Here is a 27,385-nt window from a genome sequence, read left to right as displayed (position 1 = left end):
GTTCTACATAGCAATGACTCCAAAGGAATCTGGGCCCAAGTGGGAGAGCTGTCACCTGTGCACCTGCCAGGTGGGTGCAGAGCAGCCAGGACGGAGGGGACACAGCTGAAAGTGTGTACACTGCTCGGGCAAAGCTGCCTCCCAAGTCACCCACAGTCCCTCCCAGAGGCTCGATGCCCACAGGTGGGCTGGAGGCCTGGCCACACAGCTGCTGTCAACCAAGGAATGCCCACTTTTCCTCAAACAGCCCCAAGGCAGCCCACTCCCGGCAGTCTTTCTGGGCTGCCGTGTGCCGTGTGCCGTGTGCCGCGCTGTGTGGGATAGAGGATGAACGGGCAGGGGCCAGAGTCAGACAGAACCAGGGCTTGGCAGCAAGGCACAGGGACCTCTTGAGAGGCAGAAGGGGCTGGAATGGGGGTGCCCTGGGAGGCCACACACACATTCTTGTTCTATCTCCTCGCTCTCTCCTTCCCCCTCTCTTCTTTTCGCCTCCTCGCTCCAGCTTCCCCCTCTCTCCCCTCCAAGGCACTTCAAACAGAGCCGAGTTGTCGGAGCGCTGGTCTGTTCTCCCCAGGTCACCTCACCCTGAGGGCCCCAAGGCCCTGTTTGCGCCTGCCCTGTCCCTGGCTCCCAGTCTCCTGCCACCCTAGGCAGCCAGGCCTAGCCAAGGCCAGGCTGTTTTGGAAAAGTGCTGGGAGGTGGTAGAATGTGCGGTCTCCGAGTTCCCTCCAAGCTGGCGCCCCAGGCCCTGGACAAACAGTGGCCGTGTTTTTGCTCGTCACAGTGGCCTGTGTTCGCCTTCCAGAGCAGGGGATCCCAGGAGCAGCCAGGCAGTCAGACGTCACCAACTGGCCGGACCTGTGGGGGAGACACAGGGCCAGACTGGTGACGTCGGGGCCAGCTCTGTGCCCCTTTGGGCCTGCCCACTGGCTCCAGGACTGGGTGGTCAGCTCAGGGCAGCCTGGGACCACACTTCCTTCAACCGTGCTGCCACCTGGAGAGGTAGAATTCATACTCTGAAAAGCTACTACCCTGCCTGACCTGTTTGCCAGTGGGAGCTGAGGCCCCTGTGAGGGAGGGAGCCACACAGAGGGACAAGTGTGGGGTGGGGCAGGTCACCGGTACTGCCATAGGCTTCCGTGTGGCCTTGGGGAAATCCTGCCATTCTGAGACCCTGCTTTATTTTAGGGCAATCTCCCCTGCGCTGCCCTGACCCTGGGGAGGGTGAAGGGTCAAGGTTAAGGCTCAAGAGTTCTGGGGTCAGGGGAAGCATAAAGAGGCACAAAGCAGATGAGCAGGTGGCACAGGCCTGGAGGCATCGTCAGATGTCTGGTGGCCTGGATCCATGACCCCCGTAGGGCCAGGCCCTGCGTCCAGGTTGGGTGCCTGGGCCAGGGTGCTCGGAGGCTGGGCTGGGCCTGACTGTATTGGAAAGAAACGCTGCACTTAGAACAGAAAAGGCTAGCTGGGGGGATGGGTGTTTCCTCGCCAGGCCGCAGGGCAGGGACCAGCCCACTGACACTGTGCCACTGTAGCCTGGGTTCCTAGCGTGCAGTGTGAGGGCCAAGGCTCTGCCTCTTGTTGCCTGCCCCCCAACCACGCACTCACTCCTGCAGGCCTCGGTGGCAGGGCAGTTGTGGACACCAGTTGTGCTCCTCGCCGGCCCCCACCTGGGCCCTGTGACAGGCAGGTTGTGCACACGGTGCAACTGTTGGCGGTGGAGGACAAGGCATCAGCCTTGGAGAATGCTGGGGCCTGCGCCCCCTACACTGCCTGTGCCCCGGGCTGCAGATCCTGGGGCTCAAGGCTCTGAGAGGAACCTGCCTGAACCTGTCTAACCATTTCCCAAACCTATTAGATCACGGAATCAATTGGATCTGGTCCGGCTATAGGCATGAGTCAGGTTTTGAGAAGTGCTGGCATGGGGCCTTCATGAGGCCGGAAGTCAGGTAAGCTAAATCCTGCGCCCCGTGGCTGTGGGCTGTGCACACAGCCAGGCCCCGCCAGGCCAGGGGGAGCCGCCCGGCCAGCCAGGACTCTGCCATGGCATCTCTGTGCTTTCACACCGCTGGGCTGGCCTCCCAGACAGGCGCTGTAGGGAAGGACTCCCTGACGGGCTGGTGGGCCCCTTCAGCTGGGCGGAAAGGCAGAGACCAGAGAGGCAGACGAGACGAGGCTGAGTCCCCACGGTTTATTATGGAAGCCTATAAAAGAGCCACACTGAGTATTTCCAAAATCACGAAATGCACAACATTCATTTTTTTAATATGCAACATGGAATATTATATGCAGACTAAAACCACATGACAGCAAAACACTCACACGGCACCAGTCTCATATCAAAACAAAACACACAAGTGCTTTTTCAATATTAAAACAACTGTGATAAAAACATATTAATATTTTGAACCACGTTTACAATAGAGAAAAAATTCATATTTTACTAAATAACAAATATTTAACAGCAAAAAACTTTATACTAAATATCTATTTTGAATTATAACAAAAATAGTACTTATAATAGTTTATAAAGACAGACACAAAATTATAACATTTATGAAAAAAAAGTTTTGTGTATAAAATAACATTATAGCGATCTGGGCAGGGGCGGGGGGTGGGGGGGAGTGGTGGCCAGGACACAAACACCAGCGCCCGACATCGAAAGTGCTTTTTAATCTGCAAGCCCATGGCAGGAAGAGTTGTGTGGGGTTTTGTCTTTTTAACGTCAAGTTACAATAGTTAGGAATGGTAAGTGAGAAAACATCACCCATCTAATGCTACGTCTATAGAACACACACGCAGAGACACACGGACACGAACACCCCACCACGGAGCCCCAGGGCCAGAAGGAGGAGTCGCATCCAGGACTCCACCTGCCAGCCGCGGCCACACCAGAGCTTTGGCGGGTCCTCTCCTTGCTGCTTTTGAGGGCCAGCCGGGCAAACCATCCTCCCTTCCTCCCTCACGTGGATCCCCCCAGCTTTGCCTTCTCGGCCCTCTTCCAGCCTGGCTGCCCCTTGAGGGCCACAGGGGCCTCCCTGAGCCCCCTGACCTCACCAGGGCCAGACCCGGTGGGCCTCCGGTTAGAACTTTCGCTTCAACGATTTGTCTGGGGCAAGTGGAATGAACCTTCCAGAAGCTGGGCTTTCTCTTGGGTGGCAGCTTCTGGTGCCCCATGCAGCTATTTTGCAAGTGTTGGTGAATCTTTACACGGTTTGGCCTGTTCGATTTTCAGAAATGGGGTAAGATTGAGGGAACTGATGGTTTTTGAAAATTTGGAACTGCTTTTGCAACAATGTCTGTTCTGCAGTTTCTGCAGTGGTCAAAGAACAGGAAACAAATGAAACATGGGCGAATGGAGGGTGACGGGGCCATGTGTGGGGTGGCCCCCATGCCTGCCCAGTCTCCCGCGGGGCGCAGGTGTGGGGGGTGCCCGGCAGTGGCTCCACCCACCGGACACGGGGCGGGGCCCCAGAGCCGCCCCCAGCCACTGTCAGGGGCTCATTCTCCTCCCTTTGCACTTTCTTATCAAGACTCATTGCTTTTATCACACCAAAACCCAGTAAACACGCAAAGCCAAGGAAAACCCAAAAAACGGGCAAAGTTGCTTCGAAACTCACAGAAGCCCCCCACCCCCCGCCAGCCGCCCCCAGGGAGCCAACATATGCCAGCACCCGGCGGCGGAGCTGCTGCTCTGGGTCCCACACAGCTTCCCACAAGTCCCACGTGCCCTGCCTCCTCCGCTCCCGCCGCCTCCCCTGCAAGGACGCCCTCCCATCACGTCCCCTGGCTTTCATCTCGCCCCACAGCAGACAGCGGCACAGAGGCAGTGGGACCTGCGGGACACCTTGCCACGGGCTACGGGCAGGGGGGTGGTTAAGGAAGGGAAGGCAGAGGAAGAACGAACCCGTATCCTTCCCTGTATGCACTAGCAGGGTGAGGGGCACTGGGGTGGGTAGTGCCACGCAGGAAATCCTAGCCGCCTCCGAACCCACGTGATCGGGGGTGGTGCCAGGACAAGCGGGGAGGGGGACACCGGGGGTCACTTCCCTGTCTCCAGCAGGGACATTGGGCTGAGGTGCTGGGTTTCAGCCAGGCTCTGAGGTTAAACCCATAGAAGGTGTGGAGCCAGGTGGAGCTGGACCAAAGCCCCTTTCTCATCAATAAGGTAAGTCTTGCTGGGGACAGCTGGGTCAGGGGTCAAGGGGCAGAGGGGATATTCACTCCCAAGCTCTATCAGTGAATAAATACCGTGCCGGGGCGGGGTGAGGAAGGGAAGACAGCCCATGAGCCAAGGGCCCCTGCTGTGCAGTGGGATCCTGCCTGTGGGAAGTGGGGCTGTCAGTGCACCTGCCCAGGGCCACCAGGGAGGATGCTGGGGGCAGGGCCCAGGGCTCCCGTGCCCAGGGTCAGCGGAGGAAAGAGTAGCAGCAACAGGTAACGGCAAATGTCCATGCTGGCAGGGGGGCCTCTCCAGGAGGGGCGGACGCCTTCGCTAACCCTGGGTGCTGGCCGTTGAGGCAGGATGGGGTGCCCCAGACCCTTCCCCGCCTTCCAGCTAGAAGAGAACGGGAGGGAAGGGGCCGGTTCAGAAGGTCACAAGCACAGACTGCAGCATGAGCCGACACATGGAACACTGTCACAGGCATGCAGGGAGCTGGCCTGGCCGGCCCTCTCAGGAGCTAAGCCGGTGGGAAGTGGGGAGACACTGGAGAGAAGCGGAGCCCCTCCCCCACACAGGTTTTGACCTCCCCTCACCCCAGCCCCAGTGCTGGGCAGGGGCGCAGCTAGACGGTGGCGCTCAGCATGGCCTCCGTCTCGGGCAGGATCTTGTTCTGGTTGGAGTCCAGGCCAAAGAACTTGACGCTGAGGCCGTCCACAGGGTGCAGGACGGGCACCAGGGTGATGCGGGGGAAGGTCCGGGTGGCCAGCTCAAAGCGGCTGGTGCTGGCCAGCTCCACGGCCAGCACCTTCAGGAACAGCTTGGCCAGGTGCTTGCCCAGGCAGGTCCGGACGCCGCCGCCGAACGGCAGGTAGTGGAAGCGGCCGTCCTTGTCTTCGCTCCGGGCCTGGCTGAAGCGGTCAGGGTCGAACACGGTGACGTCTTTGAACACGGGCGCTGTGTCATGGGTATCGCGGATGCTGTACATGACGCTCCAGCCTTTGGGAATCTGGAAACCCTGGGGTGAGACGGGGGCCGGGAGGGGGGTGGTGAGAGCAGAGGAGGCCAGCCGACCCCACCTCTGCATGTGCAAGACCTGCGTCTGTCTTCAGACACACAGCCCCTCAGAGGCCTCCCCAGCCTCCCCGTGCGGCATGCGCTTCTCATGTCCACATGCAACTTCACATGTGATACCTGCGTAGGCTCCGCCTGATTCTGTGTTTGGAGCCGTGCCTGTCCCATCAGACTGACAGCCCCCTGGAAACAAGCACTGCCCTCCCCTGCCCCCATCAGACTGCGGTACCTGAGGGGGAGGCATTGCCCCCCCATCCCGGGAAGCGCCCCCCAGCCCCCAGCTCCCCAGGGCCCGGCCTCACGTCGAGCTCGAAGGTCTGCAGCACAGTGCGGTAGCCGCCGGAGATGGGAGTGAACAGGCGCATGACCTCCTTGATGACGCAGTCCAGGTAGCGCAGGCCGCTCAGCGTGTCCAGGCGCAGGGTGCCCTCGCAGGGGCAGCCACCACTGTGCAGGATGCCCTGGGCCCGCAGCTCCTCCCGCAGCTTCTCCAGCACGGCCGGGTGCTTCAGCAGCTGCATGATGAGCGAGGTGCTGGCGCTGGCTGTGGTGGCGTAGGCCGCGAAGATCAGCTCCAGAGTCCCGTCCTGCGGGGGCACACGGGAGAGGCGCGTGGGCAATCTGCGGTCAGTCCTATTCTGCCGGCATCCCCAGTGCCCAGGGCCACCTCTGGGGTCTGGAGCCTGGTCTTCCCACTCCCAGCCAGGGTGTGCAGGCAGCCACACCATGAGGACCCGGGGTGGGGGGTGCTGCAGGGAGACAGCAGAGGGGAGGCGACTCCTGCTGGGGAACAGAACACGGCGGCCACGGGACCCTGCGGAAAGGTCCCCCAGCAGGCCGCCTCATTTCAAGCCCTGTGTTTCACAAAGGCAGACACAGGGCCTGGGACCCTTTCCTTGTCATGGTGCCGTTTGCAAGTCAGAACATTTTTGAAAGGGAGTCATTCTGGCCTCTTCCTGGCTCCCCCAGGGAAGAGAGTGAGAGGAGTACAGACTGTGGGCACCGAGCAGTCAAGTGGGCACAGCCCGGGCAGGGGTGAGCTAACAAACCCGTCCTCAGAACGTGCACCCAAACAGGTGGTCAGGAAGCCCTGCTCTGGGCCCCAGGTGGGCTCAGCTCTCTCCAGCCTCTCCCCTGCTCCTTGGCCTCCCAGAGCTACTGGCACCAGGGAGGGAAGTGAGATGGTCCCAAGCAAGCACCCGCACAGCAGGGACAAGAATTCCATCTCTTCTGGCTGAGGCCGGGGGGGGGGGGGGGGGGGGGGGGGGGCAGGCGGAGCCACCACTGCTGAGCAGAAAGCACACTCGGAGCAAGACGGCAACAGGCAGAGACGGCCAGGCGCCTGGCCCAGCCCAGGGGAAGCCCCGAGCACAGTACGGGGAGCTCCCACCCCACCTTCAGCTCCTGCATGGTCATCTCCTTGCCGTGCTCCTTGCTGCTCTCAATGAGGATGTCCAGGGCGTCCGAGTAGTCCTTGCCCTGGGTGCACTGCAGCTTCTCCCGGATCGCCTTTTCCAGCCCCTTCTGGAGGATCTGCCGAGCCTGAATGCCCTGCGGGGAAGAAGGGGCCGTCAGCTCCCTCCCAGGCTGCTCCTGCCGACACCTGCCCCCTGTCCCCGGGCCCGGTGTCTGTCCCTGTCCGGATGCCCCGGGTGCTCACCCGCCGGTAGCCGCTGAAGGGCAGGTCCACAGGCAGGGAGAAGACATTCTCCACAAACTGCTGGTAGACCTCGAAGAGGTGGCCGAGGTCCTCCTCAGGGATGCTGAAGCCAAGCAGCACCCGGATGGCCATGCGGAAGGTGAGCTTCTGCGCCTCCTGGTACACGTTGATGGCCTCGGGGTGGCTGCTCCAGGCACGCAGTGTGTCCTGGATCACCAGCTGGATCTTGGGCAGGTAGCTCTCCAGGGCCTCATGGCTGAAGATCTTGGAAAAGATCTGGGGGCAGAGAGGCATGCGGGTCAGCACAGCTTAGGACCCTAAGCCAGTAAGGCCCACTGCTCTGCCCAGGCAAGGCACACAGCCCACGGCTGTTCCTGCTCCTCCTGAGCTCCCACGGGTCTCCAGACACGTTCCTCCAGGGGGTCCCTACTCTGAACCTCCACCCCATCGCCCTGACTTCTTGTGTCTTAACAAGGAGGTAGGGAAGAACACGATTAGACCCCACCCACAAGCACCTGGGTTCAAAGCTGGGCCCAGCACATAACCAACAGGTAGCTGGAGCTGTCACCCCTTCTTTGAATCCCAGAAGCCTGTGTGCTGCACACCATGGCTGAGCCTGGGGGACGGATGGGGCAGGGCAGCTCCTGCCAAGTCTGCAGGGGGTGCTGTTGTCCCTGCTGTGGGGACTCCCGAGGGGGAAAACAGGGCTAGAGCAGAAAGGCTGCCCACTCGCTGCAGGGCACGGAGAGGATGTAGAGCCAACTGCACAGGGAGAAGCAGGAAGCTAGACTGCATGCAGGACTTCCTGAGAACCTGAACTGTTCTCACTCCCTGCGGAACATCTACTGGGTGAAGATCCTAGGGAGCTCATGGACAGCTTTGTCACGTAAATGTCTTTGGTGTGGCCACGTCTGCAGGTGTGTGTGGAGGGGAGGATGGGGCCAAGGGCTTCCACTCCAAAAGATCACCAAGGCGAACAGAAACCCTTGCAATTCTCTGCATCTTCCAGGGCCACTTTAAAGAGGCAAGGAGTCCCCTGTCCACGTCCCCTGCCATCCACTCTCCTGACTGGCTCAGCGACCACCCCCGACCCCTCTCCTCATCCGGATGCCCCTGCACACGCTCCTCACACTGCTGCCCACGGTGGGTGGCAGAGGGGAGGATGTTAGTTTATTTACTGACAGCTTGTGGGCCTCCCCACCCCCGGAGTCCAGAGCAGGAGGTGGGTGTCCTACATCAGCACCAAGAGAAAGGCAGAGGGGGAGGGGCCTGCAGAAGCCCCCCCACCCCACTCTGACGCAAACCACACACACGCGCCTGCCCTTCCCGCCTGCCCCCCAAACACAACCACCGCACAAACTGTAAATGTGAGAATTTCCCCTGCAGTCAGCTCCAGGAGGAAAAGGGAACATTTTCCTGGCCTGGGCCCTGCATGGCTAATGGGAGGGCTGGTTTGCAGAAATAACAGTGCTGGCCCTTCAGTGGCCCAGCCAGGCGCTCACAATAGCACTTTCATTCCGAAATTCCCGGGGCACACAGCACGGGAGGGAGGGAGGCCAGGGAGGGCTGCTCCGGCTACAAAGGGCCGGCTGAAAGGTAGAAGGATGGCGGGAGGGACCTCGGTCAGCACAGGCCTGCGCGGGTCACCAGTTTCTAGGGCCCCAGAGCATCCACAGAGGGACTTCGGCGGCCACCTCCACCTCCCTGGAAAGGGTTGTGGATAAAGGCAGTGCTGTCTGCCTCAGCCTTGCATCCTGGTGTTCAGATTCCAGCTTCAGCCCCTGGTCCAGGGCCTGTGGGCAGTGGGAGAGCCACCCCACCCCCAATCCAGCCAATTAAGGGCCCACACAAAACACGCGGGGACCTGCTCAGCACAGAGTACCACTTGGGAGCTAAGCAGGGAATGAGGCAGGGAGGCAGAAAGGTAATTCTGTGGCTGCCAGGCCTCCATCGGGAGGAGGGGACAGGAGAGCACAGTGGCTCAGAGCTGGCCAGGGACACTATCCTAGAGAGCGAAGGGTAGGAGGGCTCCAGGAGACTTGGGCCCAAAGATGAGCACACAGAGAGTGACAGTGCAGAGGCCAGGGCCGTCAGGGGCAGCCAAAGACCCAGCTAGCTGGGCTGGAAGATGCGGTGGGGTGGGGGGAAGATCAGCCGGGCCCCTCGAGGCCACGCTGTAACCACAGGGCATCCACCGACACTGTGAGACGGCGGCCGGGTCACTGCCCAGCCAGGCCTCAGTTTCCTCCTCTGTAAAATGGTGATGCTGACCCAGGCGACCTGTAGGCTTCCCTTGGGTCCACCTGCTCTCAAGTAGACCCTATCCACCCCCAGGCAGCACAGCACTCCGCCACACTTGCATCACCTGGAGAACTCCTACCAGGCCCCCACTCACAGCCGCCACGCCGGCTACAGGAGCCCAGGAGGGGCCATGTCAGAGCTCCCCACGGTAAGGGAGTGCTCAGGGCTCCCGCCACAGCCTGAGGACTGGCCTGACCGGACCCACTGAGGAGCCCTGCCCGCCCTGAACATTACAGTCCCTGCGCCCTCTAGTGCTAGCCTGCTGAACCGCGCCTTTTCAGCCCGTGGGGACCCAGGAGGGCAGGCACCACCTGGGGAGGAAGGAGGAAGATGGGACGGAACCCCCAAGGAAGGGGATCCACACCTGACTCCCAAGTGGGAAGGGGCCCTGAGCAAGACCAGCAGCTGGAATGCACCCCAGAAGCCTCCTGCACCCTGCACCTGCTGCCCTTGAAAGGAGACCTCAGCCAGGCCCAGAGCTCTCATGTGAACCAGCTTCTGACCTGCCAAGGGAAAGCCAGCAGACTGCTGCCTCCTCAGACCCAGGGACGCCCTGAGGGCCCTCTCCACCCAGCAGTCCCATGACTGTCCTCCGAGCCCCCTCCCCACACAGGAGAAACCCCCGGGGCAGAAGGCGGCGCTCCAGCCCCAAGGGGCTTTGCTCAGAGGTCACAAAGTCCATGCCCCCATCTCCCGTCCAGCTGTTCCACAGGCATCAGGGCCTCCCAGGCGCTGGGAAGACTCCAGGGCCTTGTCCCTGGGTCTGTGCCCAGGGTTAACAGAGCGGGCACTTCCCGAAGCCGGGGCAGCCCAGAAACCACCGCCCACCGCAAAGGACAGGCGGAGGTGGAGGTGCCGGCCAGGGCAGAGGGAGGCCTGGGCCGAGTCTGGGCGGGCTGGGTCTGAGGCAGCCGCCTGCTGGGGTCAGGCCTCGGGCACAGGGAAGGTGCCCTGCCCGGGGAGTGGCTCACTGTGGAGAGAGGAGGGTTCCCAGCCCCCGGAGCCAACCGCCCTCCCCACAGTCATCAAGGGAGCCAGGCTGCTTGGGTGCCTTCTGGGGCTTCCCCCGGAATTCCCAAAAACAAGCCAAGAATGCAGGACAAAGGTCACTGGGAAGCAGTCCAGGCCTCGGCAAGGCCCTGCAGCAGGAGCTGCAGGTATAGACTTCCCACCAGGGTTGGTGCTGCTCTGGGAGGGGGGGGGGGGGTGTAGAGGCTCGCAGGAGGCCTGAGCATTCGGGAAGGGAGCCTGAAAGCCCAGCTCAGGTGCCCTCACCTCCAGCTCTCTCTTGGCCTCCAGAACAGGAGCCAATTCCAAGGGGTCTGGGCATCGCCAGGTGGGTGGGTAGGTGGGTGGTTTTCCAGAGTTCAAATTCTCCATAATTATTCCCACCATCACCTTCTGCCCCAGCCCCCTCTCCCCGCCGCCTCTCACGCAGTGCTCCTGGGAGGGGGAGCTCTTGGCATCGCCATGGCCCCATGTGCTGAGCCAGATACCCTCTGTCTTGTCTGCTGTGGCTGAGCATGGACGCATAAACCAATGGGCAGCCACGGGAGTGGGAAGAGACAGAGAGGGAACCCTCTACAGGCCAGTGACTCAGACTGGGAGGAATGGAAACGCTGCCCAGGAGGGGTGGGGGCGGCCACTCGGCCAAGCCACCGGAGCCGCGGCCTGCGGAGTGGAAAGAATAACAGAGGGCAGCAGCCGCCACGGCGGCCGCTCTCGCACGGCAGTGATGCCAAGGTGTGTACTTTATGCTCGGGGAAGGGGGTGGGGTGCAAGAGAGAACGTCATCTTCCCTGCTGCTTGGCGTCTCCACCGGCCTCGGCTTCACCCTGAGCGTGTCCCATGAGGCCCACTGGCTGGGCGGGGCTGGGCCAGACTGCCCCTACCTGTGCATGCCCCTCCCCAGCGGGTAGGGGAACAGAGCGCCTGTCCCCCATGGGGGCTCCAGCTCTAATCATCTCGCCTCCAGTCCTGCTCCCCGGACCCCCAACTCACCCCCCAACACACACACACAGCCAAAGCAATGGTGGGGGAGGGGAGAGCAGCATTTGGCAAATTCCTGCTGAACCAGAACATCTGGAAAGGTGTACCCACCTGCTCAGTCCTCCTCCAGCCCCCACAGAACCTCCCTCCTCAACACTGAGGCCCACAGGGCTAAGGTGACAGTGGGGGACATGACTGGCCACACTCCGCTTCCCACACACTGCTTCCCACCCCTCTAAGCCCCACCGAGCTGCTGTCTACCAGCCCTGGTGGGCTCTGAATCTATCCGAGAGTCCCCAAGGGGACCTTCCTCCATGCCCCGGGCTCACTCACAGGGTCAGGCCAGCTGCTCTGGCTGCTCAGGCCCCTGGGACCCCCTGCCTTCAGGTCTGGGGAACCTGGGGTGGATACAGTGGCTGGCACAGGGAGCTCAGGGCCAGAGCAGACCCTGGCCAAGCCTCCCTACTCCCTGCCAAGGTCGTATTTGTCTTCCAAGGCTGGGAGAGTGAGCAAAGACAGCACAGCAGCCTTGGACCCCTCCCCGCCCTGGGGACACAGAAAGGAGGGAAGTAGGGAGAGGGGGCCTCCCACGCCCTGTCCGCCCACCTGCCTGCTGCCTGGCACAAAGCTTGCAGAGGGAGGTGCCCATCCCCAGGCGCCCTGGAGGCTGACCATGGGCTTCCTCCCCCGCTGGCTTTCAGAGAAATCCGCTCCTGCTGCCCACCCACTGATGCTACAGTAACTTTTGCATGAACGACTTCTGGCAGGACAAAGGCTCTGTCCGATGCCAGGGGACTGGCGCAGAGCTCCCAGTAGCAGGGCTGCCCAGTTGGCTGTTCCACCCCATCAGGTGGAAGCTTCTGCCTTGAGCTGAGCCTGGTGGACATGACCGTGTGGTCAGAGTCTGTGCATCGGTCCAAAGGCCTCCTAGAGCCTGCTGTGGGCAGTCTGCCCCCCAGGATCCTGCAACGGTGTGGCCTCCTGCTCTGCCCTCCTGCCTCTCCATCCCAACAGATAGCCCAGGTCACCCGGAGTTTCTGAGAGGCGCATGGTGACCCTGAGCCTGATCTCCATCCTCAAGCCAGGATAGGGCACAAAAGCCAGGGGCAACAGGTGACCAGGTGGGATTTCTCCATCGTAAAACCAAAGCCTATTCTCCCAACTCAGCCTCAGGCTCAGAAGACCCCATATACAAGGGTCAGGCTGGAAGGTGCAAGAAGGCCACTTGTGGGGCTGGCACTGTGGAATAGCTGGTTAAGCTGACATCTGCAGTGCCAGCATCCCATACAGGTGCCCGTTCAAGTCCTGGCTGCTCCACTTCCGATCCAGCTCCCTGTTAATGTTCCTAGAAAAGCAGTGGAAGATGGCCCAGGTCCTTGGGCCCCTGCACCCACGTGGGAGACCCAGAGGAAGCTCCTGGCTCCTGGCTTTGGTCTGGCCTAGCCCCAGCCATTGTGGCCATCTGGGGAGTGAACCAGCAGATAGAATCAATCAATCAATCTCTCTCTCTCTCTGCCTTTCAAATAAGATAAATAAGTCTTCTCTAAGAAAAGAAGGTAGCCACTCCCAGGTCTCGCCTGTCCAGGGGCTCCGGGTCTAAGTGCCTGTGCTGAGATGCACTCCGAGACCCCCAAGAGCAACTCAAGACCACTTCTGTGGTCCCCTGTAGGGAGGAAATACTCAATCCTCTGTTTGGGGCTGGGTATCAGAAGTTTCCAGAACTACCCCCAACTCTGTCTCCATGTCTCTCACAACCCTTTGACCCCCTCTCCCATCCAGACTCCATCCACTCTTCTCGGACAACACCCCAGCCTCTCCACACAAAGAGAGGGATGGGGTCCCTCCCTCATCCACAACATCCAGGCCCCTGGTAGAGGGAGGGAGGCCGAGGCCACGACTGGAAGGCCAGCGGCCTGGCCTCTGGAGGTGACTGTTAGACTGAGCCAATCTTTCTGGACTTTCTGGCAACCCCACCCCCTACTGGCCTTGGACCACCAGGGCAGCCAGGGCAAACACCTGGAGCATAGTGATGGCAATGAGCAGCCCCTTCCTCACACATCTGGTCAGACCTCCCAGAGAAGGGGTGGGCCACCAGCCCCAATGGAAACAGTGACGCTTCCAGCTCCGGGGCGGCAGGGCCCAGGCACACCTGTGTGTATATCCTGCCCTGCGTCCCTGACGGCAGCACGAGCTGGCGAAGGCGGTGAGAGTGGCACACGGCCACGCAGGGCCCCCCAGGCACTGGGTGCGGGAGACTGGCCTTTTCCCCAGGATGACACGGATACTCAATGAATCTATCTCTCATCCTTCGAATGAGACTACCTCTTGAGGGCACAGAATGAGTCCCCCATTTCTGTGGACCCAACCCAAGACCTTCCAGGTTGCTCAGTAGGGTTGCGTTCATCTCAACCATCAATCAGGGAGAGTGCAGAGGATTCTGGAGCCCACTGACCACCCACTTACCATAGGACCCCCACATGTGCCATGTAACAAGTTTGCACATAAAGAGAAGGCATCTGTATTTGGCTTTGGTTCACAAGCCTGCCCAGAGGAACTGGCTGTTCCCCACCTCCAAGGGCCAGCTGCTCCAAAGAGGAAGCCCACCGAGGCCTCAGCCATGGCCCTCAGCACCCTCTACCCCCCACCCCGGTCCCATCTCCCTGGCTTGTTCATCAGCGCTGCCCCTCAAGAGACCCGGGGCAGGCCCTCCTCACCTGGAACCTGGAGGCCCAAGGCAAAGTCAGGCTGCGGATGGGTGGACCCCAAGGCAACAGCCTCATGCAAAGCCCCTGCACCACAGCACTCTGGTCCTGGCCAAGGCTTCTTCCCCCTAGCAGTCCTGTAGCCGCCCTGGCTTCTGGCGGCCCCAGGAGGGCAGGACTGCACTGCACTGCACTTGGCGGCCCAGAAACCCGGCTTCACAAGGAGCTGGAGAGCTGGTGTTGCAGGCTCTGCCCTGCCTTTGCGTTGCCACCTGGCTCCAGTCTCCTCAACCTCTCTACAGTCTCAGTGTCTGTCCCCTCCGTGCTCCAGGGACAGTAACGCCTTTCTCCCCAAGGCCTCTAAGGAGGTGCAATGAGGAAGCAGCCACAACCTCAGCCGTTGGATTCCCGAGTCTCGGCTGCGGCTCAGCTCCATGCCACAGGCCTTGGGTGAAGCCTCAGAGGGCTAGAAGTCATCGCCCAGCACTTGAGAAAAATCTTCATCCCTAGGCCCGCGGCCCCCTCCTCCCATTCGCTCCCAAGCTGCCCTATGGCGGCCTGCAGAGCCCTCCCCGTGGCTGAATACAGGCTTCACGGGGCACTCCCGGGAGGCCATCCCTCGGTTCCCTTTGCCCAGGCAGTTCTGAGACTATCAGGGTAGGATGGGCTGCGTGGCCTGACGGCATAGCCCCCCACACCCCCTGACACTACCGCACACCCAGGCTTCGGGTGGAGAGGGCTGCCCTTGTCGCCCCCCTCCCGCGCCCGCCGCGGCTCCGGAGACGAGAGGCCTCCTCTCCCTTTCCCTTAGGTTTCCAACCTGGAGGAGTCCCCTGACCCAACGGAAAACACGGAGTCGGGAGGCCGGGCCGCCTCCTTTCTGGCAGCCAGAGCCCCGCCCGCCGGCTCAGCTTTCGGGTTACTGCAGTTCAAACAGCACGTGCCGCCCGCGCTCCGCGCCTCCGCGCCGCGCCCCGGGAGGGGGCGGGGAGGCCGGCTGCGTGCGCGCCGGCTCGCCGCCTGCGCGCCGCTTCCAGTCGCTCGGGAAATCCGCGGGATAAACACCCACTTTCTCTTCCTCTTCAAGGGGCGGTGGGTGAGCTTTGATCCCCCAGCCGGCGCCTCGGCTTCTCCCACCCCTCGCCCTTACCCACACTGTCTAGGTCGGCGAGAGGAGGGGCGCAAGGCTCGCCACACCTCTCGCAGACGAGGTCGTGCCGCGGTTGCCCACGGGGGTGTGTGGCAGGAGAGATGCAGGTTTGGTTTTTTAAAGCATCGGTCTGTATTCTCGGGGTTCCTTGGGGAAACGTGGCAAAAAGAGGAGTGCTGGCCAACGGCCCCGCCCCCGTATTTTTTTCAGTGCTAGCATTGGGGAGCCTAGTCCCCGCACGTTCCAGCTCTGCCCCAAAGGCCCCCAGACTGCCCTTCTCGCGTTGGGTCTAGAGGCGCAATTGGCCAGCAGGAGGTGCGAGGGGAGAAGCTCTGCAGGCCTCGAATCCGAACTCGAAGCCGTCTAGACACGGAACAGCGGGGTCCTCTAGCGTGGCGCGCAAAAGTGGGAGGCCGATTCGGGGTAGGGCGTCCCCCTGGCGTCGCGCATTTCTTACCCCGAAGCGCACCGAAGGAGGGGTCAGGGCTCGTACCTTGCGCTTGTTGCGGTGGATGTCGCCGATGGAGTTGGCCACCGTGTTGGGGCCCAGCAGCATGCGCGTGCTGCGCGGCCACTCGGTGCTCACGAGGTGATGCTCGCCCATGAGGATCTTGCGCACGTTCTCCGCGCCGGTCACGCGGATCAGCGGGCGCCCCAGCAAGTGCGTCTTGAACACATTGCCATACTTCTCTCTCCGTGAAGACTGGAAGCCGGAACCCTGCGGGAGCCACACAGCAGACCTCTCTCAGGGCGCCTGGAGAGCCGGCGGGGGAGGGGCGGCGGACCCCACCCCGCGGCACCGGTCACCTGCCCTCCCCCACCACACGCGCGCGCGTACACACACACACACACACACACACGCAGGTTTTATTTTTCATAGCGTGCACAAGAACTGGGAAGTAGGGCCCAGAGGCTAATAAATAACGCAAGGAGGCAGGAGGCCCAGGAGCACCCCCGGGAGGCCGGTTTTTAGTAATGACTTTCGGGAGGGAAAAGGTATCTCTGACGGCTGGACCTGCAGCTAGAGCCGCAGACCCCCACCCCCAACCCCGCGCTCGGGAGCCTCGGAATAAATATTTCCAGGCTCCGGGCCACGGGCTGGCAGACCCCGCGGGGTGGCCGCAGGCCAAGGATTATTTATAGCGGTGAGCGGTCCGTGCCCGGAGGCAGTCACTACAGATGGGGGTTGGCGTTCCCTCCGGTCTCCGGTGTGGCCGGCGCGGAGAAGGCGGCCCTCCGAGCACGCTGCAGGGCGGGGTCACGGGCCGAGAGCTGCGACTTTTCTAAAGCGTTTTGCCCTGGAAATAACTAAGACAGGACTCTCGCCGCCGCCGCCCAGGAGTTTGGAACCGGAGCGCGGCGGAAGGCGCTTCCCGCGGGGCGGGCGGGACCGGGCGGGGCGCCCCGCGCAGGTAACCGGATCCCCGGTGGCTGCGGCGCGAGCCGGCGACGGCGGGGCCCCGGCGCGGGCTAGCGCTCCGAAGAGCCTGCGGAGCCGGCCCCGCGCGGGTGCCGGAAACCGAGGGGACCACGGAGGGGCGGGGGCCGGGGCGTCTAGCTCACCTTTGACGTCGGCACTAGCCACCCCACCCCGTGTTAACCCTTCTCCTGCCGGGGCAGCCCCGGCCGAGCTCGGGAAGGCACCACCTGTGCCCGTGCACACAGACGGCCTCAGGCTGTCACCTACCGGGTCAGGCAGCCGAGAGCACACAACTCTGCCTCCCCCCACCCCTCTTCTCTTGCTCGGTCCCCCTCCTCTCCTTCCTTTCTTCCACGGAAAGCTGTTCTCCTGCTAGCTGTGTGCACACCCCGGCGCGGCCGAAAAGTGACTCTGCAGAACCCGGTCCCTAATCACTTTTCCACATGCTCCTCCGGCCCCGGGCGCGCGACAGGGAGCGAGCCGGGAGCTCCCGCGCTACCAAGAAGGGGCCGGGCTGCGGGGACGTCGGCTCTCCCGCGGGCTGGAGGTGTCTATGCCTTTAAGAAAAGTAGAGGCGGAGGTGGGGTGCAACCCAGGCGGGGAGCGGGGTTCCCTCCCTCCGCGCGCCGTGCCCGGCTCCCTCGCTCCGTCTGCCTCCGTCTCTCCTCTCCTTCTTTCCCTCTGTTTTTCTTTTCTTTCGACACAAAAGTTGGGTTGTGAATTTTCCGAGGTCGCCGCCGCCTCGCCCCCACCCCCCCCCCGCCTCTGATCTGCCTAACTATAATTAAAGTGCGTTTTTTGTGGCATTAATAAAGAGTTATTTGTCCGCCGTTTCCACAGTCTTCACAAAGAGGACTTTCATAGGGGCGGCCGCTCGGGCCACGAGTCCAATTTATACAAAAATGTTGTATTTTTAGCCCTGGGCTCTGTTTAGATGGCGCTCGGTGGAAACGGAGAGCCCTCGGCGGTCTCCCCGTAAAATCTGATAAATGACTCCGAAAAAATAACGCCGGGCTTTAGAGGGCTCGCGTTAACCCCTTCCGCGCCCCTGGGCACGCACCCCTGTTATCCCCCCCCCACACACACACACCCCCGGCGGAATCTGAGGCCCGGGGCGCACGGATGCGAGGCGCAGGTTTCCACCTCCCAGACTTCGGCAGGAGCTGGATGCGGCCCCTCGGGGCCCCTTGCGGGATTCTGAGAAAACTTCAGGGGGACACGAAGGGCAGAGGAAGGTCAGGGAACGGGGTGGGGGGGGCGGGTGGTGACAGACCGCGGATTCCGCAGATTGGCTCTAACGAGGGGGGAGCCGCGGCCCATGTGAGTTATTTTATTTTCTAAGTTCTCGGCCAAAAACCTAGACCACCGCCGCAGTTTAACCCTTGAAGTGTGGAGGAAGGGAGAGGCTTTGGGGACTTTCTTCGACGGGGGTGGGTGGGGAGGGTGGTCGCCTGATTTGATGAAATGAATCCACCCCATTCCATGAACCACCCCAGAAAGACGTGGGTGGACTCTGGGACCTGCGAAGACCACCGAGCAGAGGAACCGCGCGCCCCCCTGCGCGCCCCCCTCTGCTGTCATTCGGCCCGGGCGGTCAGGGGCCGTGCGCGCGCGCGCGCGAATTGCACGCGTCTGTTAATCTCAAGCCAAGCTTTCGCACCACCGAACCCTCAAGTCCCCGCGCTCACCTTTCGCTTCACCTCTCCGTGCAGGAGTCGCCTGTTTCAGGTCATCCAAGTTCCTGCTCACCCCCATCAGCATGCACCACCAAACACACAAACTCAGGCGTGCCCGGGCGCGCGCGCGCACACACACACACACACACACACCTCACTGTTACCCCAGGGGCGCCCCCACCTCCCCTCACACCCGCCCCCCAAAAGCCTGGTGTGTATCAAATTGCAAAACCGATTGTCTAGCATTTGACGAGGTTAACTCCAGGTTAATCTCTCCATTACCTACCTGGGTCTGGTCCCCAACGCGCCCCACCCCCATTATCACCCAGCGGAGCAGGGTTGCGCTGCGTCTAACAGCAAACACGCGCGCTCTCTCTTTCTATGGATTTCACACACGCCTCTCCCAAGTTTCTCTCTCCTGTAAACTCTCCCCACCCAGTAGGTAAATAGACCCTTTTCCCCGAAAGCCGAGAGCCCTCGGGTCTCTGGCTTCTCATTTTCCTTGGGTTGCCTTCTTCCTCTCCCACCACAAACACACACACACACACACACACACACACACACGTTTGCGCGCGCCGCGAGCCAGGGCAGCTGTACCTGGCGCAGCCGACTTCATGGCGCGAACACACCCCGGGCCTTAAAGGGACAATTCACTCCACCGCGGCTGCCCCTTCCTCTCGCCGCCCGCTCTGAGGCTCCGCGACCCCGTCGAAGCCCAGGAAGCCTCTGGCTACTGAGCCTGGAGTGCGCGAAGGGGAGGCGAAAGCCGCTCGGAACCGGGCGCCCCCTCGGACTCGCGCCGTGCGGTGAGCCCCCCGGGGCTCTCCACACGCCACCACCGGGTCAGCCGTGGGAGCCCTCTCCGGTCCGGAAACTCCTCCGAGCAGCCCACTGAGCCAGCGCACGCGGCGCGGGAGTCTCGGGACCTCGCCTCCAGCGGGCAGGAGAAGCCCGGGCGGCGCGGGCTGCGGGCAGGGAAGGGGCGGGGCAGGGACCCGTGCCTCGAGGCTCCCGGAGCTCCCGGCCCGCGCCTCGGACAGCCCGGCGCTCGCAGCGTGCGGACCCCGGGGAGCAGCAGGTCGAGCGCGCCCTTACCTGTAGCAGCCAGTGGCCGGTCTCTCCGATGAGCGGGAAGCCCATGGAGCCCTTGGGGATGGGCAGCTTGCAGCTCTTGTCGCGGGTGGCAGCCCAGCGCAGCTGCCATAGCTGCTGCGACACGGCCAGCAGCAGCGTCACGGACACCAGGCACGCGGCGAGGGTGGCCAGCGCCGACACCAGCTCCAAGCCCTCAAAGAGCATGTTGGCGGCCGCTCGGGGGATTGGCTGTGCCGGCCGCGGCGGGGGAGGGGAGGGCCGGACCCGAGCGGCGGGGGAGGGGAGGCTGTGGCCGAGGGTCCTGGCACCTCTAGCCGCAACAGAGAAGGAAGGGTCGGAGGGAAGGGGAGTGGAGGCTGCGAGGGGAGCGGAGAGAGGGGGTGGGGTGCGAATTGCCTAGAAGAAGAAAGAGAGGAGACACGAGGCGACTCGAGGTGTAACTTTGTTTGTTTGTTTGTTTGTTTGTTCCTTTATGGCGGGCTTAGGGACTGCTCTAGGGGTGGTGGGATGAAGCCTGAAATCAAGCTAGTGGACTTGCTCTCCCCCTAACCATCACACTCGGAAAACTTTGCAAAACTTTGGCCAGCAAGAGCCTCTCTCTCCCTCTCTCCCTCTCTCTCTTTCGTGAGCCCCTTCCCCTACTCGGGGGGGAAAAAGAAAAAAGAAAAAAAAGGGGGGGGGGGGACAGAGAGCTAGGGGAGAGAAAGTGCAATCGATTTGTCTAAAGTAGTCCTCCCAAGTTCCTAGGTTGGGGGCAAAAATTCTGAATGCAAAAATTCCAACGAACCCAGAAACTTTGGGGGCGAGGGAGAAGGCTCCCCAGCTGAGGCGAGTGGAGAGGCCCGAGGCCAGCGTCCCTGGGCTGCCCGGGGAGGCGCACCCGAGCCCCGAAGCCGCCGCGGAACCCCGAGGCGGGCAAGGCGGGCAGCGCGGCGAGGCGGGCGCGGCGAGGCGCGGCGCGGCCCGAGCGCGGGTGCGGAGCCGGCGGGCCGCGGCCGGGACGGGACGCAGCCGGCGACAGAGCCCCGGGCGGGCGCTGGGGAGGCAGCGGCGGCAGCGGCGGCGGCGGTGGCGGCGGCGGGCGGGAGGGGTGAGGCGGGGTGGGGTTGGGGGGGAGGAGGTGGAAAACCCGAGCTGGGCTATTGTATCAATTAAAAGGCAGTCCGTCCCGGGACGCGGTCTCTCGGCTCTGGAGTTGCTGCTAGGAGAAGAAAGGGGGGGAAAGAAAGGCAGGCGAGAGGAATGAGAGAGGGGGAAGCAGGAGGCAGGATTTCAGGGCTGGTGGTTTTAAAAGCGTCTCTCAATGTGAATTCAAGTCAATGCGAGGCGATGCGTGTGTTTATATAGAGGCGGGAGGCTGCGCCGTGGGCGCGCACAAAGCGGGAGGCGTGGTGAGAGGCCGGGCCCGCGGCCGGAGCGTGTGAGCGCGGCCGCCCCCCGCCCCGCCCCGCCCGCCGCCGCCGCCGCCGCCCGCCGCCGCCGCCGCCCGGGACCCACTTGTGGCCGCCGCAGGATCAAACTCAGTTCGCCTCTCGCCTCCTCTTCTTCTCGCCGGCGTCTCGCGGAGCCCGGCACCTACAGACGGATGAGATGAGACACGCGCGCACACGCGGTGCGCACTCGCGGGGTGCCCGCTTAGCTGCCCGGCTACTCCCCTCTCTCTTTTGCTCGCTGTTGGGTCCCCGACCTCCTGCGCTCGCTCCGGGCAATCTCCCGTGGGCCATAGCCACGGCAGAGCTGGAACTGGCCAGACCACCCTCTTGACTGAGGGAGGGTGGGGGTGCGCCCAGCACCCCTGAACCTGCGCCTGGGGCCTCGAGCTCCTATCGCACGGGACCCGCCGGCTCCCACCTCCTGGGACTGCTCCTTTGCCACTCTCCATCCCACCTCTCCTAGTCCCTCATCTTCTATCTACATTCCCAAACCTCAAATACCAAGTGCCATCTCCCTCATTTGGGGCGCTTACCCTCCAGGACCCCGAGGTTCCCCGTCCCCGTCCGCGTCCCGGGGTTGCCAGCGCCGCAGCCCCTCCCTGACACATCGAGACAGGCCCCCTCCCCACGCTGCAATCCCCGCCGGCAGCCCGCAGCGTCGGAGGAGCCCCGATGCTGGTCCGGGCTAGCGTCCGGCGGCGCTGGGAACAAATGCGTCGGCCCGGGCACCCGGAGGCGGGAGAAGTCGGGCACAAACGTTCATTGATACAAATGAGTAAATAAACCAGCCGGTGAGCGCGGCCACCTTCCCGGAGCCGGCCGCAGAGGACACAGAGCGCGTGCCAGTGCGAGGTGTGCGTGTGGCCCGGGGCCGCACCTGCGTATGCGCGCGCGTGTGTCCTGCAGCGGCCCGACGTCTGGGGAGCGAGGTGGGGCGTCTGCAGGTTTGTGAGCCGTGTGTGTCTGTGCGCCGGTGCATCTGTCTGTCAGCTGGGCTCTCCTCCTGTGAGCCTGTGATGCCGCAGAGACAGGCGCCCCAACGCCGACAACTGCCGAGCCAGAGTCTGGCTCCTGGTCTCCGCGCGCGTTGCATCCCGTTTTCTCCATCCCCCTCCCGGTCTCTGTCGTTCACTCTCACACTCCCGAAACAGGACTTGCTAACCCGGCTTTGATTTAGGGTGATGTGTGTGTGTGTGTGTGTGTGTGTACGCAAAGGAAGCCAGACTCCCCTTGAAGCGCCTCGCCTGCATCCAAGACGAGTTCTGCGTTAAAAGTAGCTGGAAGACAAGGTGCGTGAGTGGCCAGCATGCGCGCCTAAGTGTTGTCCCTCCCTGTGTGAGCGCTTCCGAGGTTGCTGCGGCCAGCGGACCTCTCCACGCTGGGCTCCCTCCGAGCGCTGGGTCCTTTCGCCTCTCACTCTCTGCCCTGGAACCCCACCTGGTGGACAGACAGAGCACTACAGATTCAGGGGACGCGATTCCCACTCCCCCTTCCCCAGGCACCTTTCCTCCTGAGAGATGGCTCCAAGGGCCTGCCTGTGGGTTCCTGTCTCAGGGCCCTCACTCTTCTACCCCAAGCCAGTCGCTTACGAAGTCCGCATCAGAATTCCAGAAACAGAGAGCGAGGGGCACCCTCCCCCAGGGAGTTTCACCACAAATCAAATCTGGACTGGGCATCTCTCCCCCCCCTCCCAGAGTGGTGGGACCAGCACCACCCCACTCCCCAGCTGAGAGTGAAGCTGGGGTAAACGGGGGACAGGGGGAGTTACTGAAGAGCCCTGAGAATCCAACCTGACACCCACGAAGCAGGAGTGGTAACAGGGGCTTGACCCCCGGGGCGGGAGCCACCTGTGAGAGCTGGCCCTGAAAGAATGGATGCATATACCTCACAGCCATGCAGCAGAGGCACCTCCTCTGCACAGTCACCCAGGCACACACACCCAACACAACCCCTGCCTCCCACTCAAGCATCCACAGCAGGCACCCCCCCCCCCAGCCTGCAGGCGTCACTGCTCCAGGAGCACCCCTGAACTCTGCCTTCTCCCCACTCCCGGTCCCTAGTCCTCTCCCTTATTCGCCCTTGGGGCTTTTGTGCACTGTGTTCCCCAGTGTCTTGTCTCTCCTGCTCAGGTGTCCAGTGGGGGGTGGGTGGAGAGATTCCAAGTCCTTCCTGTTGCCCAGCTGCCAGGTGGGGTCCTGGACAAGGTCCGCCGGGACAGCAGGGTCCCACTGCAATACTTGCTGCGTTGCCTAATTGGAACCATCTCTGCCCAGTACTTAGGAAGAGGAGAAAAGGAAAGCTGTGGGAGTGCGATTCTATCAGCCTTCCTCCAGGTGCCCTGCAGAGCAGGCAGTGCTGGGCCGTGGGCCCTAAAGGGAGGTCTGTCCTGCCCCAGACTGAGCCCTGAGGCAGACCTCAGTAGGACGCATAGCCTGCACCTGAGGCAGACCCCAAGGCAGACTGATCCCTAATGCTGACCACAGATCCTGGAGCCCAGACTGAACCCCAGTGCTGCCTCGCATTACCCAACCCCTTTGTACGCTGGCCCCAAAGCTAGGCAGAGCTCAACCCCCAAGGCTCCAGGAACAGGCGTGTGCTCTAGGCTAGAATATTGTCCTCATTCTGCTTTGACAATGATCTGCCCGTGAGCATGTCTCTCCAGGCTGGTGTGGATGATATCAAGGGAACTCCTGGACACCCCACCCCACCCCACACCCCTTTTCCAGGGGCACGCCCCAGGGCTTCAGCTGTGGCCGGTGTTGCTGAGAAGCCTTGGTTTGTGGTTTGCCTCCCATATCCCCATAGCCTTCCTGGACTTTGAAGTCAACCAGAGAAGCCTGGGACATCACCAGGAGGGCGCTGGGGCAAGGTGAGCTCTGCCTGGACACATGTGGTACGCTGGCAGGTGCTGGGACAATGTGGAGGACAAGCCTCAGCCAATGAGCAAGGCGCAGCCTCTGCCCCCTTCCGGTGCTCAGAAGCCTCCCATGCACGCGGGCAGGTCAGCCTGATCCTTGCTCCTGCCCAGGGCACACAGCTGGCCAGGGGTGCCAGCTGTCCTAGCCTTTCTCTGCCCACAGGAATGAGGACACTCTATCTTCCAAGTCCCTTACACATGGGCAGTGCTGTTAGCCAACAAACCTCCTCCAGAGCTATCAGTTTATTCAGCTCACCCCCAGAACAGCTCGGGGAGAGAAGAGGACTTCAAATATTAGATGTACATATTCCTCTGTGGATGAGAGGGTGGGGGCCCACCGCTCCCCTTCTGCTCCCCCACTGTATGTTCCAATCCAGTCTCCTCTCCCACCAAACCAGCACAGGGTCTCCACTGAGCCGCCCCACCCACGAGACCCCACCCCACGCGGCTGCAACCCCTTTGTTTCCTGCCTCTGTTTCTGACAACTAAAGCAAGCAACAGAGGGAGTTGACTTCACAGCCTCAATGGCTTTGGCTTTGAATTTTTTCCCCTGATACCTATTTACTTTGCTTTCTCTGAAACCACCTCTGATACTTTCGCCCAGAGACACACACAAAGAGCATGGGGAAGCCCAGGATAAAAAGGGGTGACCCCCTTGACCCAACTGGCTGGCGGGTAAAGAGAGCCCAGTGGGCGGGGCCAGTAGACTTTGCCCAGGGTCTTGGGCCTCTGCCGGCTGGGCTATGGGGCAGAGAGTGCTGGAGCCCCATGGTGGGGGGCGGGGGGGAGTTCTCATCTGCCCTGGGGCCTCCGGCTGCTCCTGCTCCGTGCTGAGACCTCTTGTGGTGGGGGGCACTTCTCGCTTGTGATGCCACCAGGAAAGCGACCTCCCGCGGAGCTGTGGCAGAGAGGGCCCGGGCCGCGCACAGGTCATGCCTAGACGCGTCTCCAGAGCGAAGCAGAAACTGCTTGCCCCCGTGAGGCGTCGCGAAGGCCCCCTTGGCCCCAGAAGCTCCTCGGGAGGCCGCGATGCCCACCCTTCTGCCGCGCCATGCCCTCCCTCCAGAACGGGCATCGTCAAGGACGTTAGGGGACGCTCCCCGGCCATGCGCAGCCTGTTCCGCGGGGCGCCGGGACCCCTGCCGTCCTGCCTGGTTGTTGCGGGTTGGGGTTGCAGCTGCGCACTAACCCAGCTCGGCTTGGGAAGCACCACCCGGCCAGGAGCCTGCCTGTGTAGAGCAAGCAGGAGCTAAACTCTCCTGCTCCTCCCCCTGCAGCTTCAAGGGCCCTGAGACCATTTCGAGAATTTACTGGCCCCTTCAAAACGGCCGCCTGCCCAGAATCCCACCGAGCCCAGCCAGCTCCTGGGAGCCGCCGGCCCGCAGTTTAAGAAGCTACTGTGTTTTCACCTCGCCAAGGTTTCCTCCTCCCCCTTCTTTGTCCCTTTGGGCACTTTGTGCCCACCACCCACCCAGGTAGCTGCGGGCGTTTTTGGTTTTGTTTTATGGCCAACAGCCCTGTCCGGGCATCTGTACCTGGCAGGGCCAGATGACCTGAGCCTCTCACCCCCAGTCCCTCAGAGAGAGGACCCGCCAGGAGACAGCCCAGCAGCCACCCCTCTGCAGCCCCCTGGGAAAACCAAGCGCCAGCCATTCCTCAGCTCAAAAGCCCCAGCTCCTGACTTGCTCTCAAAGCAGTGGCAATGCCCCCCTTCTAGCCGGTCCCTCTCCTTCCACCCCACACCCAACCCAGCCCGAAGCAACCCAAAAAGGGACTTGCCGATGGGAGGACAAGTGGGTACAAGGAAGGCAGCTGGTGGCTATGTCCGAATCAGCATCGCCGGAAACCCTGCCTGGTGGCGATGGGACACCGGCAGTGTCCCACGCAGGCTGTGGCTTGCAGGGACCCGGCGGCGGCAATGGCGTCCCCTCAGGCCCAGGGAGCCAAGAGCCCTTTATAGCCTGAAACCTGCCCTGGCACCGCCCACTGGGCGGCTGCAACAAGGGCCTGTGGCTAAGGGAGTCGCTAGGAGCCCGGAGGGCATCCGCCCCGGGCCCCCAGGGCTAGGCCCCCACGCCCAGGAATCCGGGCTCCAGAGGCCTCCCACCACAGGCCAGCCCACGTCCTGGTGTGTGTGTGCGCCAGTGTGCGAGCGCCCGTGCTTAAACGACTCTGCAGAGACCTCGGATCCCTTTCCCTCATCCCCTTTCTCTGGCAGTAACAGTTTTTGAAAGGATGGGGAGAGCAGTGTGTTTCTGCTCAGTTTATCAAATTACACTCAGTGACAAAGGACTGAAGTGCATTTTCTTGAAGGCTTGACAACTGGGATCCAGGAAGAAGAAAGCGAGGCATGAGAGAGAGCCCGGAGCTTTTGTCGAAGGTAAAACACCGCTATGAAAGGCGGGCGACGTGGCCGGGCGGCTCACGGCGATCTTGCCTCCGTGTGTTGCTTGGTGTTAAAAAACCGCTTCCCCACCCTCCACCCGAACTGCAGAAATCCCGCAGATCCCAGAAAGGGCAAGATTGGGGATTTTTAAAAGGAACAGCTCATTTTTACACGGGCTGAAACAGACACAGAGCTGGAACACAGCCCCTACCTCCCAGGTTCCTGGGGCTCCAGGCTCCCCACCCCAGGCAGCCGGCCAGGGAAGACCCTCGGAGAGGCCACTCACAAAGGCAGGGTGCCTCCTGCACCCCACCCCCCGCCTCTGCCTGTCCCGCCAAATTCTCCTTAGAAATAAGGGTGGGACACACGGGGCTAAGCTTCTTCCGCCAATCAAAGTTCCATCCTGCACTTGAGCTCCAAGGCTTGCTGGGTGGAGAATGGATGGCGGGGTAGGCTTGGGCCTGGGAAAGTGTGCCCAGACTGCGCCTCTCAAAGGCTTCTGGTCTTTGTGATCAAAGGGGGAGAGGAGCAGCTAAGTCACCAGCCTCAGATGCAGAAAGACACCCAGAGCTTGGAGACGATGCCTGACACCAGTGCTGGCTTTTGTCGCGGAGTTCCCAGTGGGTGGACTAAAGTCAGCCTCAGAGAGCAGAGCTCTCCTGAGAATCCACGTGGCTGAGCCCCTGCTCTCAGGTTTAAATGGCTACCAAGTCACTTCCTCTTGCCCAAGGCTGTGACCCTGGCGGAGGCTCTTCGGGACACAGAGGCAGAGGCAGGAGGCTGTGTGGTTGCCCGTCTGAGCATCCCCCACCTTTCCCGCTCTTACCTGCACCCCCACCCGGGTTCTGGCTCATCTGTTGCCTAATGCTGCAGCTTTGGCTAGCTTCTCCCCAGCTACTGGGGGTGGTGGTCAGTGGGAGGAATAAGGGTCCCAGTAAGACCCGCCACCCGCAGTGCCCACTCTGACTGCTCTCCTGGCTAAGGGTAATCTAGCACACACCTGGGACCCTGCTAGGATCCCACTTGGTTCCTACTTCCTGGGCCTGACCACTGTGGAGGCCACAAGAGGTTCTTGGGGGGACTTCAGCCACTCCACCAATTTCTCTCCATTGCCGTCCCTGCCACAACTCCATGCTTCCTCTTCAGATCCAATTTCCATGCAAATGCCCTGGTCCCCTCCCCCAGGCAACATGATGGCCTCCCTGAAATCCCTTCCTTGTGGAAGCCTGGAGTACCTCTCATTGTCTCTCAAGGTTCCTGCATTCCTCCCTGCGTTCATTCTTCCCCCATCCCACCATTTCACATCTATCCATTCTTCATACTTCCAAATAGGCAGCGTGGCTTTGCAGCTGAGCACAAGGGCCCTGCAGTCCGCCGGGGTCCCTGGGACTCATAATTTGCTCTGCTGTCTACTACTTCA

General features: G+C 62.0%; 1 protein-coding gene across 7 annotated transcripts; it reads right to left on the bottom strand.

The window, feature by feature from the left end:
• Window positions 1-2,177: 2,177 nt before the first annotated feature.
• CYP26B1 (cytochrome P450 family 26 subfamily B member 1) lies at window positions 2,178-25,511 on the bottom strand. 7 transcript variants are annotated; one of them, XM_089327553.1, is made up of 8 exons: window positions 25,359-25,511; window positions 20,727-20,804; window positions 19,230-20,430; window positions 15,532-15,756; window positions 6,897-7,172; window positions 6,632-6,787; window positions 5,539-5,823; window positions 2,178-5,180 (listed from the first exon to the last, which is right to left on the bottom strand). In XM_089327553.1, exons 3-8 carry the CDS (start codon window positions 19,431-19,433, stop codon window positions 4,788-4,790), a joined length of 1,539 nt encoding a protein of 512 aa, XP_089183679.1. In that variant the 5' UTR covers window positions 19,434-20,430; window positions 20,727-20,804; window positions 25,359-25,511; the 3' UTR covers window positions 2,178-4,787. The 7 variants fall into 7 exon arrangements, with proteins under 7 accessions (XP_089183679.1, XP_051698726.1, XP_089183682.1 ...); XM_051842766.3 differs by lacking the exon at window positions 25,359-25,511 and having other exon boundaries at window positions 19,230-19,625; XM_089327556.1 differs by lacking the exons at window positions 19,230-20,430; window positions 20,727-20,804; window positions 25,359-25,511 and adding an exon at window positions 18,732-19,076.
• Window positions 25,512-27,385: the final 1,874 nt, after the last annotated feature.

This window comes from Oryctolagus cuniculus, chromosome 2, assembly GCF_051225735.1.
Source record: "Oryctolagus cuniculus isolate XC-2025 breed Fujian yellow rabbit chromosome 2, ASM5122573v1, whole genome shotgun sequence".
Classification (NCBI taxonomy): domain Eukaryota; kingdom Metazoa; phylum Chordata; class Mammalia; order Lagomorpha; family Leporidae; genus Oryctolagus; species Oryctolagus cuniculus.
The sequence above is the reverse complement of the archived record's forward strand: the minus strand, read 5'-3'. Positions and strand labels throughout refer to the sequence as shown.

What these genes read in the sequence shown, in the direction of transcription:
- CYP26B1 (XM_089327553.1), bottom strand. Translation starts at nt 19,433, where the DNA reads ATGCTCTTTGAGGGCTTGGAGCTGGTGTCGGCGCTGGCCACCCTCGCC. An exon ending in CCGGCCACTGGCTGCTACAG is followed by an intron (nt 15,757 to 19,229) that starts GTAAGGGCGCGC and finishes TGGCTCCCGCAG; the next exon opens with GGTTCCGGCTTCCAGTCTTC. An exon ending in TCCACCGCAACAAGCGCAAG is followed by an intron (nt 7,173 to 15,531) that starts GTACGAGCCCTG and finishes CTCTGCCCCCAG; the next exon opens with ATCTTTTCCAAGATCTTCAG.